Consider the following 13,589-nt stretch of genomic DNA (forward strand, 5'->3'; position numbering starts at 1 on the left):
ACTAATAAAGATTTAGATAATCACAATGAGAAAAAACTGCTAAAAAAAAAACAAAAAAAAACCAGAAAACCGACCCAGCAATCAGAAAAGATAGAACAAAACATGAGGAAAAACAAAGAAAAGAAAAAAAAGATAATGAAAAAAAAAAAAGATAATGAAAAAAAAAAAAAGATAATGAAAAGCCAAAAGGAAAAGAGAAAAGACAAAGAAAGGAAGAAGAGGAAAGAAAGAAAACACAGGAGAGGAAAGTTAACAAGAATAATAAGCCACCTGACACTAAAGTAACGACAAATCTAATATATAAAAATATGGAATTATTAGGCTAAGTTTTAATTTAGAAATATCATCTGATTCAACTGAGGCCCAAGAAGGCTAAGAACCAATAGCAACAAGCACAGTTAGCACCCAGAGCTTAGCCTTGAATGTCACTTTCCAATAGAAGGAGACAATGCTCCTTGGAGAGAAGGTTGATCCCCGGATTGGGGGAGGAAATGTATAAGATGACCCTGGTCTATCTTACAGCGCCAGAAGATAAGGATGTGTTCTAAAACAAATGAGGGAACAGCACTAATGGGGATATGTCAAAGAAGATCAGGAGCTAGCTGAAAGAGCTCCCAAGGCCTAAAACTCTGGGCTTAAAAAAATCTTTTTCGGGATCCCTGGGTGGCGCAGTGGTTTAGCGCCTGCCTTTGGCCCAGGGCGCGATCCTGGAGACCCGGGATCGAATCCCACATCGGGCTCCCGGTGCATGGAGCCTGCTTCTCCCTCTGCCTGTGTCTCTGCCTCTCTCTCTCTCTCACTGTGTGCCTATCATAAATAAATAAAATAAAATAAAAAGTTTAAAAAAAAATCTTTTTCAATTTGAACAATAAAACAACGTAGTATTAGATTACAACCCAAAGTATAAAATAAAATGTCCATAGCCCATACTGATATAAACAACTGGTTGGATAAGTGAATAGATGCAGGAGAGAACAGACATAGCTCCTGCAAAAGAATTGCAAATAATTTATGTAGATAACCTGCCCTCAAGGAGAGTGCGCATAACTTTCCTATGTGTGAGCTATGCAGAATCACTTCCCTCCAAAGAGTACAATACAGGAAGATGGAAACAAAAAAATAGCTTCACAAGAGAGACACCTGATAAATACTACCTCAGCCAGGTGGTCCAGGTTAACATCACCAGATATAATATGGACAGCATGTTCCCCTGATATAAGAATGGCACTTTACCTCTGTGGTCTTTCTCCCAAGAACCCATAACCACAATCTAATATGAGAAAACACATAATGCAAATTCCAGCAAAGGAGTACTCTATAATATATATGACCAGTAATCCTCAAAACTCTCAGGTCACCAAAACAAAAAGGTCTAAGAAACTGTCAGTTAGGAGTAGCCAAAAAAAGACACGAAAACTGAATGTAATGTAGAATTCTGGATGGAATCCTGAAAAGAAAAAGAGCATGAGGGGAAAACTAAAGAAGTGTGAATAAAGTACAAAAATATATCAATATTAGTTCATTAATTATAACAAATGTACTAATATGTCAACAGTAGGGAAAATTTTGTGGAACTTACTAGATCTTCCCAATTTTTCTGTAAACCTTATGTTCTAAAATGTAAGGCCTATTAAAAACAAAAAGAATGAAGTACTGACAAATATTGCCACACAGATAAGCTTTGAAAGGATTATGCTAAGATAAAGAAGCCAGCTACAAAAGACTACATTTATGTGAAATGTCCAGAATTGGCAAATCTATAGGAAGAGAAAGAATTAGTGGTTGCAAGGGCTGGGGGTGGGGGTGGGGGGGCGGATAGGGAGAGATTGCCAATGGGATTCTTTTCAGAATGATGAAAAGGTTCTAAAATTGATTATGATGATGGCTGGAAATTTTCACTAATAAACTGAAAAATTATTGAATTGTACACTTAAATGGGTAAATTGTTATGGTATGTGAATTACATCTCAATAAAGCTATTTAAAATCCAAAAAGTTAAGTGACAAAGCCACAATCACTTAGTGCTATGCTGGAGCCAGATGGCTCAGCTTCAGAGAGCTGATTATTAGATTTTCAGCACTTTTATCAGCTGGTTGTTAAACACAGCATTAAAAATTAGATTATATGAATGCATAATCAAAAAATATATTAAAACAAAGGTAATAGATACTCAAAACTCACCACTTCCCAACAATTTTACTACATTTTACTATTATTCTCTTGAGGTTATTTACCTCTATTGTACCTGTATGATAGAAAAACATAATACATAATGCTATGTTAGAGTTGCACATATTTTCCCTACTCTGTGTTCAGTGACTTCACATTGGAATTGGCTGAAGCGGTACTGTTCAAACCACACACACACACACACACACACACACACACGAATCAGCAAATGAGGGCTTGATTTCTTGTTTTGTTGATTATGAAGAAAAGGATAGAGAAAATGTTAATAATGCAAGTTAAGCTTAAAAGTATGCCCTGCTTAGAGCTGTTAAATTGCACATAGCACAAAAAAATTGAGGAAATATTCTTCTAGTATTAGATTCAGCAAAAAATCCTTTATGTTGTTGAAGTGCAAATGAAGCTGTGACAAACTTCTTTGCTGTCATACTTCCTTGTGAATGTAAAGGAAATTATCCACCAACATTCATGTCAGAACTATACATGTCCAGCAACTGCGGCCATAAATTGGCTGCAGATGGATATGAGTTTGCCAAAGAAACACCTGGGTGACTCCATCAGTTAGGCATCTACCTTCAGCTCAGGTCATGATTTCCGGGTCCCGGGATTGAGCCCCACTTTGGGTTCCCTGCTCAGCAGGGAAGCCTGCTTCTCCCTCTCCCTCTTCCTCTGCCCCTCCCCCCAACTTGGGCTCTCTCTTGCTCTCTCAAATAAATAAAAAATGTCTTTTAAAAATAAAAAAGAGTTTGGCAAAAATCAACAAAAGTATTTGAAGGCTATATGGAATTTATAATAAAGTGTATCATATATTTTATTATTACTTGTAAACTACATGCTATATGTGCTTTATATTAGTAATATTTGTAATAGACCTATATAAGTATATACACACACTCACACACACACAGATTGTTTTGGAGAGCCAGTCACACATTAACCTAAACACCCAGGGTTATAGAGCTGAGACTAGAATTTGTATCTCTTAATCTGTTAGTTCATTATAATCTCCACTAATCCTACATACCTCTTTTACGGACCTTACTAGGATTTTTTTTCTTACTAGGATTTTTAATAAGCTTTGGTACATTAAGAAACAATTCAATCCAAAGTAAAGTGATTTTCCAAAGAAATAAATCACCTTAATCTTAATTTTATGAAGTTAACATAATTACCTCTTGGAATATAACCAGTATTTCAGATTTTGCTGTCGTCATTGTTAACAATCCAACACAATATATTGAGCATAGCCATGGCAAAGCTGAGCCAGCCATAGAGGCAGAAACAGAAAAAGCAGTTTCTGGACTCATGGGAGTTCAGCATTATTGAGGGGGAGGAGGTAGGGGAAATACTTAATTCAAAGAACGGGTTTACTAGAGACATTTTAGAGTAACAGAGTAACAGAATCAAGGGAACGTGATACAGAACACAACAAAAGAAATTTAAGACGAAGACTCAAATTATTTCCAATAACAGCACTGTTTGCTTTCAGCTCTCATATCATCCCTGTAATTACTGAAGTTAACAAATTGGTAGGAATTCTTAATTTCATGAAATTTAGTAAAGAGTTTTAAGTTTAACCCTTCAGGACTAATTATATAATGCCATTTTATTTACATATAGTTCCCATTTTTTAAAAGATTTTATTTATTTATTCATGAGAGACACAGAGAGAAAGGCAGAGACATAGAAGATGGAGAAGCAGGCTCCTTGTGGAAGCCTGATGTGGGACTTGATCCCAGGACCCTTGGAATCACGACCTGAGCCAAAGGCAGACGCTCAACCACTGAGCCACCCAGGTGCCACTTTAGATGCCTTTTTAAACCAATTTCACACTGGACATTGTTTCACAAAGAAAAAAGATTCTTTACCTTCTGGCTCAAGCAATTTGGGGATTTTAAATTCTCGTTCTGCAATTCCAAAGGCCTCTTGCAGATTGTCTTTGTTGCATCTATGCTTCACACTCTTCATGTCAATTAGGTCTGGTCGTAAGGCATGAATGACCGCCAAAAAAGCCATCCCATTTCTCCAGCTTGACTTAAAATCTGTCACACTGACAGACTCATACCTATCACAAGAGGACAAAAACATGATAAAAACTATTTTAAAAAATGTATTAAAGCACATCCACTATATTCAATAGTAATTAAAACAAATTTCAGTGAATCATATAAATCATCCTAGGAAAATATTTTCTTTCAATCTTGTGGTCAGATTGAAGTCAAATGCTATGTCTGATACTACAGAACATTGGTTCTCAAAGTGTGGCCCTGGGACCAGCAGCACTGGCATCACCTGGGCTGCAAGTGCTAGAGATATAAATTCTCAGTCGGATCCAACCCCAAACGTACTCCCATCAAATTCTGGAGGTAGATCTGAAATCTATGTCTTTAAAAGCCCTCCAAATGACAATATGCACTCAAGTTTAATGCTCTCCATTCAACAATCTGTTAGCTTACGACTGACTTTAGATCCCCACATGTAGTTAATTTCCTTTCTCCAGAGGAAACCATAATCTTTCTCATTATAACAACTTAAATGAAACACTATGCCATGTCAATGGCCAGTAGCTCATTGGATATAGACCTTGCCACCCCTCTGCTTAAAACTAGTCATCACAGATGAATAGATAAACAAAATGCAGTGTCCATACAATGGAGTATTACTCAGCCCTAAATAGGAAGGACATTCCAACACATCTTGCAACATGGATGAACCTAGAAGATGTGAATGCAGAGTGAAAGAGGTTAGTCACAAAAGGGCAAATCCTATATGATTCCACTCATTTAAGGTACGTACAGTAGTGAAATTCATAGACAAAGAAAGTAGACCACTGGCTGCCAGGGGCTGGGGAAGGGGAGGGTGGGGAGTAGTTTTAGTTTTACTAGATGAAAAAAGTTCTGAAGATGGATGGTGGTGCTGGTTACATTACAATGTGAATGCACTTAACACCATTGAATTGTACACTTAAAAATGGTTAAAATGATAAATTTCATGTTATGTATATTTTATTACAATAAAAAAATTATTTAAAAAAAAAACACCCTTGTCATCACTTGTCAGAATAATATCTCTCACTCTGGCCCCTGCCTCCCACTCCTACTCTCTTACAATGTGGCAGCTATGCTGGCTGTGTTCCTGTTTCTCAACACCGTGCTCTTTTTAATCCCTCTGCTTGGATGCTCTTTCTCCTAGATCTTCATACACCTGAAGCCTTCTCCTTCAGGCCTCAGCTCAAAGGTCTCCTCCTCAGAAAGACACTCCATGACCACCTCAGATAAAGGCCATCCTTCCACTCTCAGCATTCTCAATCATCATCATAAGGTCCCTGAGCTTATTGTCAACTGTAGTTATCATATTGATCCATCTGCTACAGGCACAAGGCCCTGGAGAGCAAGGGCCTTGTATTTCTTGACTATCACAGTAGACTCATCTCCAAACGGTGTCTGGCATATAAAAGTGCTTAATATACATATTTCAAATCACTCCATCAATCACTCATCTGTATTTGACAAGGGAGCAGTGAGGATATTATAAGAGTATAGCTAGCTGCATACAAAATGTGGGAATACTCCAGAACAAAATGTGGGAAATATTCCAGAACAACTATTCCAGAACAACTATAGGTGCATACAAAATGTGGGAAATATTCCAAAACAATATTCCAAAACAATTTAATATCTCACAAAAAACACAAGGAAATTCAATGGACTAATTTAAAGTATGAATCAAATGATAAAAACTTTTGGGGAAAATCAGCTTCTGATGACATGGCCTTTCCTGAATCCCTTAGGAAAAAATGTCTCAACTATGCCTGTGATAAACTAAAATAGTATTCTAGTCAGTGACTTTTGTCTTGTTTAACAAATACTTACATGGTCCATGCTGTGTCCAGAAACTGTTCTAAATACCCTTTTTTTAAAAGATTTTATTTATTTATTCATGAGAGACACCCAGAGAGAGGCAGAGACATAGGCAGAAGGAGAAGCAGGTTCCCTGCGGGGAGCCTGATGCAGGACTCAACCCCAGAACCCGGGGATCACAAGCTGAGCCAAAGGCAGCCACTCAACCACTGGGCCAGCCAGGTGCCCCTGTTCTAAATGCTCTTTAAAAAATAATTCTTATAATACACATAATAACCCTAAGAAGTGTTAGTACTGTCCACATTTTTACGATTGAGGAAATTCAAAAATATTAAATATCAGAAGTCACCAGTTAGAAAGTGCAGGGAGCTAGGATTCAAATCCAGGATTCTAGCCTCAGGAAGTGTGCTTAGATGCTAAGCAAAACTAGCTAAAGGGATGAAGGCCACCGCCCTCATTTGAGGGCAGGGCAGAGTGGGGGTCAGAAATAGCTAAGTGCTGACACTGCCTTCAGTAAAGCACCAGACTGTGAGGTCAGCTCTATATGGACCTGCACCGGCTACCAGGTGTTATGGAGGGCAGGTTAAGGGCTCCAAAGTGATTGGCAGGATCTAAGCTCATTTAGAAGTTGCAAACAAGGGCCTCAGTTCATCTCCTTCAGAAATAAGAGAATATATTTCTTACAACATAGTCTAACTATACTCTGGAACTCAAGTGACTTCCAGAGTATCATAGAATACTGAAATAAAAGTTACCTAATAATATCACCAATGATGGCCAAAACAAAGATAAACTCCTGATGAATTACTTAAGAATGATTTACTACATCTTGATAAGTTTAGCAGAGCTCATAGTTGAAAAGCAAGGAAAGACATGGAGAAAAAGATCATATTTGAACTTTGAACTGGTTTGAAACTTATTTACCAGGATGTCTGAGTGGCTCAGCGGTTAAGCATCTGCCTTTGGCTCAGAGCGTGATCCCAGGGTCTGGAATCAAGTCCCACATTGGGCTCCCTGTGAGGAGCCTGCTTCTTCCTCTGCCTATGTCTCTGTCTCTCTCTGTGTCTCTCATGAATAAATAAATAAAACGTTTTGTTTTTTTTTTAAAGAAACTTCCTTACCGGTAAATGGAACAAGTCTGAATATGATTTGATAACACTCTCACGCATGGTAGAAAACTGAAGTAAAATTGTCTCTCGAAGATTGAAGAAAAAGTTCATTTGATATACTTAAAACCTCCTAAGATAGGGTACCTGGGTGGCTCAGTCGGTTAAGTGGCTGCCTTCAGCTCAGATACTGATTCCAGGGTCCCTGGGATAGAGCCTCACATCCCTCACATAGAGCCTCCCTGCTCAGTGCGGAGCCTGCTTCTACCTCTCCCTCTGCCACTTACTTCCCTGCTTGTGTTCATGCTCTTTTCTCTCTAATAAATAAACTCTTTAAAAAAAACCTCATAAGATACATGGTTTTTTTGTTCCTCATGAAATGCAAAGGATGAATGACAAAGAAAGGTAAGGCTGAAGGCAGAAATTAGCATCTTAGCCTTTCATTGGGAAGAAGTTACTCAGAAGCCTGCTATTTAAGAGGCCTTAGTGACATATTTATGCCTCTATTTATCCAGACAACGCTATGATATGACAAGGAATGCCTTTTGAACTCCACAGCTCATTTCGTGGTGAGTTCTCTTGCATCCTAACTCCTTATTTTTCCTAAATCCTATCCCAGCAAGTGCTTATAACGACAGAGTAAATGCCTCGCAAGAACAAAAAAAAAACCTTTTTCTTTGTAAAATAGAATTTCTGAGCAGTAACTTCCTTTCATCATCCCTACTCTTTTAAACAAATCCTATTCTCTGGCTTCCGTTCTCTAATTGAGCTATAAATGTCTAAACAATGGGTACTATGGTCTTTTAATGTAATCAGATACAGCTCCAAAAGATAATTTTATGTGTTGATTACTTATTCCTTCATTTGCTCATTCACTCCTTCAATATACATTTTATGAAGCACCTACTATGAACTCATATTATGCTAGGTTCTGAGGATTCACAGTCAATAAAGATGTAGTTCTGACTTTTTTTTTTTTTTTTTTTTTTATGATAGTCACAGAGAGAGAGAGGGGCAGAGACACAGGCGGAGGGAGAAGCAGGCTCCATGCACCGGGAGCCTGATGTGGGATTCGATCCCGGGTCTCCAGGATCGCGCCCTGGGCCAAAGGCAGGCGCCAAACCGCTGCGCCACCCAGGGATCCTTAGTCCTGACTTTCAAAGAGTTCCTAGTGTGGTAAAATCTTTGGGATTTGAATCCATCTCCTGGTTGCATAGGGGAATTATGCCTAAAGAAAAGGATACTTAAAGACCGCTTTATTTTTACACAGTAACAGTGCACCTAAACACAGGGGTGGAGGTGAGGGAAGTTACCCAGTAACATCATCTGCTGCCTTTGAAACCAAAAATGGCTGAGTTCATGAACCTCTACATTGTACAATTCACTCTGAGAAGAAGGAGGTTGGTAAACATTTACCTTTTAGGAGTAGAAAGTGTTCAGATGGGTGTTACACCTAGTCGGCCTGATTTTCAGACCTGGAGTCAGTAGGGCTGTGTAGTGGATAAAGCTGCCCTGTGTGTCTCCTGTGGTCATAGCAAACTACTTACGGGGCACACTGCTCTTGAGCCCACAAGAGAAGAGCCTTCTTTGCAGACATCTGCCATCTTTCTTGGGCTTTGGAGCATTTCTTAGCTGGAGGACTTGAGGTAGGAGATGAGTCTGCCACACTCACACTATCCAGGGAAGGTTGATTGTAATTGCATGAAAGAGTCCGGGCAAGCTCCTCAATCTAAGGAAGACATAAGAGTCAACACATACAAATTATAAATTAGTAGCACTGAGGCAAAACCTTTACCAAAACAAGAACTAAAAAAAAAGTATCCTATAACAGTGAGGGGCTACTCATGGTGAAATAAGCAATAGACAAATCTTTGAATAACAGCATTTGTCATCTTGTGTGCACTTAGGCTTCTTTCCATGGACTTGGGTAACTCGTTGCCCTTATTCAGGTATTGCATTCCACCTTGAGGGCAAGCTCTCTTGGACTATTCATCCCTCTAAAATGCTTACAGAGCACTTCGCTGGTGCTCAACCCCTGTCACTCTAAACTGAATTGAACTAATTTGAGATTCTAGTCTAGAAAGTCTTCCAAGAGACTGGGTTAGTTAAAATGAATCCTTGATGATAAACCATTAAGAAACAAATATACATACAGAAAGAACAGTCAAATACATAAGAGATAAGTTCCAAGAAAGAAAAAAAACTGCAATTAAGTATGTGGAAAATAACCTCATAGTCATTTAAGAAAGCCAAATGTATACAACAAGAGGACAGCTTCTTCATTTATAACACGGGCAAAAATTTTAGAAGTTAATATCAAGTGATGGCATCCTCTAGTAAAAGTATGAGAAAGTGGATTTTTACATATTGCTGGTAAGCACATAAGTTGGTTCAGATTTTTTGGAGGGCAGTAAGATAATACCTATGGAAAACTTTAAAAGATAAATCTACAAACACAGTAGCAAGTATTGTTGAAAGAAGTACACGTCTTAATAATTAATAGATCCACCAGACACCAGTAATAGTAGATGTGACCAACACAATTAACAAAGTGGATCTGATTGGCGTATCCCATTGTACCTAAAATGGCAGAATCAACATTCTTTTCAAACCCATATAAAATATTTACTGAAATTGACGATACTAAGTCATAAAGCAAGCTTAAGCAATTTTGAAGAACTGAAATCATTCAGAAAATATTATCTGACCACACTGAAATTAAGCTAGAAATCAGTAACAAAGATATAACAAACAAAATCCCCAAATATTTGGATATTAAGCAAAAAATGTTATAAAACCCAGAGGTCAAATAAGAAATCATAATGAAAATAAACTATTTTGGGACCCCTGGATGGCTCAGTGGTTGAGTGTCTGCCTTCAGCCCAGAGCGTGATCCTGGAGACCTGGGATTGAGTCCCACATCAGGCTCCCTAAGTGGGGCCTGCTTCTGCCTCTGCCTGTGTCTCTGCCTCTCTCTCTCTGTCTCTCATGAATAAATAAATAAATAAATAAATCTTTAAAAAAAAGAAAAGAAACTATTTTGAACAGAGCAGTAACAAAAATATTGTATGCATGGATTAAACAATGTAATATTTTAAAGATGTCAATTTTTTCCAAATTATACACTTAATGCAATCCTCATTAAAATTCCAACAGATTGTATGCATGTAAATTGACAATTTATTTATAAAATTTATGCGAATATCAAATCAACATGTTGTATACCTTAAACTTACACAATGGTATATGTCAATTACATCTCAATTTTAAAAATTATATGAGAATGCAAAGAGTAAGCAATAAACAAAATAATCCTAAAGAACAAGTTGGACACGATCAGATATCGAGACTTTCTATATAGCTATAGAAATTGATATAGTATAGTACTTGCAAGGATAAATAATGGAACAGAACTGACAATCTGACGATTGGGAGCCACACATATATGGTTACTTGATTTTTTTTAATTTACTGGCCCTACAGTACACTAGGAAAATGATGGTCTTTTCAATACATGGTAGTGGGTCAACTCGATAGCCATACGGAAAAAAATAATTTTGATTACTTTAATATAACATACTCAAAAAAATTCATTCTCAAAAGATTGTAGGTCTAAATGTAAAATGTGAAACTATTAAGCTTTTAGAACTGCACTGTCCAATATAATAGTCACTAACCACATGTGACTGTTTAATTTAAATCAATTAAATTAAATGTAAAAATTTAATTCCTCAGTCATACTAGTCACATTTCAAGTGTTTAACAGCCACAAGCAACTAGTGGCTACTGTCTTGTACAGTGAATACAGGACATTTCTATCATTGAAGAAAGTCCAATTTGGACAGAATTATTCAAGAAAATAGCATAAGAAACTATCTCCATGCTGCTGACAAAAGGAAAGATTTCTTTACAGGACATATAAAGTACTAACCACCAAAAAAGGAAGTTGATAAATTTGAACTATATTAAAATCATGCATGTCTATTCACTAAAAGATTGAAAAGGCAGCCACAGAATCAGAGAAGATATTTGCAATTTATAGATATTCGATAAAGGACTTGTATCCAGAATATTTTTTAAAACTTCTATAAATCATTATACACAATAGCATAGCTAAAATTTAAAATTTTTAATGTCAAGTATCAGTGAGGATTGGAGCAAGGAATTCACAAATTCCAATAACAGTGTCAAGTTTAAACTCATAGATTATGTAAAGTGAAATAAATCTGACACAAGAGTATACAGTGTATATAAACCAATTCAGTTATATTTCCTTTATAGGGAAGTAAAATGCTAAGCTAAACAATGATAAGAGATCAAAGTGATGGTTTTCTTTACGGAATGGGGCAAGGACTGGAAGAAACACCTAGGAACTCTGGAATGCAGGCAATGTTCTCTATTTTTATCTTGGGTGGTAGTTACATGGATGTAATTTATAAGACTACATCAAGCTCTACACCACTTAAAATGTGTGCATTTTTCTCTATGTATGTTATACTTCAACAAAAGTTTATTTACATTAGCAATACAAAGACAAAAAAAAAAAAAAAAAAGCAAGACTTATGGCCAGACAATTTCACTTCTAGGAAACTAGGTCATGGAAATAATTAAGATTGTATGGAAACATTTTATCTGAAGGGTAGTCTTTTTAGAATTGCTTACAATCGTAAAACTGTGAACATTCTGACTGTTAATGAAATATGGTTCTTTGCAATAGAGCACTAGGCCTCCATTAACAAATATGTATGAATTCAGAAAGATGTTCATTAGAAGAGACTGAAAGCAGTTTGGATAGCATGACCATTCCATGTGATAGATAGATAGATGATAGATAGATAGATAGATAGATAGATAGATAGATAGATAGATGATAGATAGATAGGTAGATGAATATATACATTCCTTCCTGCTGCACATATCATGAAATCTATATACCAAATTATTTAGTGCTTATCAGTGATTGGTAGAATTATTGGTCGAAATTTTTAATTATATTTTAAATATCCTGGAAAGTATGGAGAAAAAATATAATAAATGCCTATTATTGTCAAATTTTAACATTTTACCACATTTGGTTCATATTTTTTTAAAGAGATGAAACACTGACACAGTTTAAGCCTTCTGTCTTTCCCTCTGCAATTCCATTTCCTTCCTATTCCAGAGGGAAAAAAACACAATTCTAAATTTGGTTTTCATCATCCTCATGCATATTATTCTACTGCAACTTCAAATGTGGGTATCCAGAAATCATATATAGTCTTATTTTTAGATGTTTTAATTTTTATACAAATTAGTCATTTTCTAGTTTTTATAAAATAAGCTTTATTTCCTACATAATTTTTAAAGTTATTTTCTTTTTTTTTATTAAAGATTTTATTTATTCATTCATGAAAGACACAGAGAGAGAGAGGTAGAGACACAGGCGAGGAAGAAGCAGGCTTCATGCAGGGAGCCCAATGTGGGACTTGATCCTGGGACTCCAGGATCATGCCCTGGGCCAAAGGCAGACACTCAACTGCTGAGCCACCCAGGGATCCCTTAGTGTTATTTTCAAGGTAATTATAGAGATATAGAACATGCAACTTTTAGGTTGCAGCAGAAAATCTCCAATAACTCAGAATCACAGGTCTGGAGAATATATTTATCAGTCATAAGTATCATAAAGTCTGGACTATAACTGTCTTTGCTGTTTTCTTGGTTTCCTAGCACAAAAACTAGCACACAGTAGGTGTTCAAATATATATGGCATGAAATTAATCCATGAATCAGTCTTGAATAGGACTAGGTGTTGTGGTATTATTAGATTGAACAAACCTGGGAGATTCTACAAATTTAGTGGGTTAGTTTTCAAAAAAATTCACTCCAAAAGCATCCTACTATCTCTTGCCAGAGTAAGTAAACAATAGGCAAAATTTTATCATGGCAGGTTCTATTCAGACTGGTGTTGATACTATGGATAATGTAAGATATCATAATTCAGCATTCAATTTTCAAATGCAAAATAACATAAATGGCCAAAGATCTACCTGTCAAGATTTCCAGAGTGTCTTGTTTCCAGAAGAAACTCAGGACTGAATTTTATTGCATTACACTTATTTCATACTGCAGTAATTAGAACAGAAATAGCTTTCACATCATCAAACTACTTACATGAAAGTGCAGAATAATTGTCCAAATTAAGCCAAGAATAATGGATGGGTTTCCATCTATAATATCAGTAACATGAATATTTATTAGCTTGATCTGGAAAAGAAGAAACATGGGTTAAAAGGAGAAAACATTTTATAGCATTAATTTCTCCTGTGAATCTTCAGATGAAATTCATACTCACTGATCGGTTTTTTAGGAATGTCAGGGCATGTTCTATATTGATTCTACACTGGAATGTATTAGATCCTTTGTCTCGAGGCTACAAAATTCAAGCAAAATATATTAC

General features: G+C 36.5%; 1 protein-coding gene across 5 annotated transcripts in view; it reads right to left on the reverse strand.

Moving 5' to 3' along the window:
• SYNE2 (spectrin repeat containing nuclear envelope protein 2) overlaps positions 1-13,589 on the reverse strand; it is a 326,121-nt gene that overhangs the window by 232,089 nt on the left and 80,443 nt on the right. For all 5 annotated transcript variants that reach the window (XM_041759982.1, XM_041759984.1, XM_041759987.1 and 2 more), the window contains 4 exons: positions 13,485-13,562; positions 13,304-13,396; positions 8,701-8,882; positions 4,056-4,252 (listed from right to left, as the gene is read on the reverse strand). In XM_041759982.1, the coding sequence (XP_041615916.1) occupies positions 4,056-4,252; positions 8,701-8,882; positions 13,304-13,396; positions 13,485-13,562 (550 nt within the window). The remainder of the gene's footprint in view (positions 1-4,055; positions 4,253-8,700; positions 8,883-13,303; positions 13,397-13,484; positions 13,563-13,589) is intronic.

This window comes from Vulpes lagopus, chromosome 6 (genome assembly GCF_018345385.1).
Source record: "Vulpes lagopus strain Blue_001 chromosome 6, ASM1834538v1, whole genome shotgun sequence".
Taxonomy (NCBI): Eukaryota; Metazoa; Chordata; class Mammalia; order Carnivora; family Canidae; genus Vulpes; species Vulpes lagopus.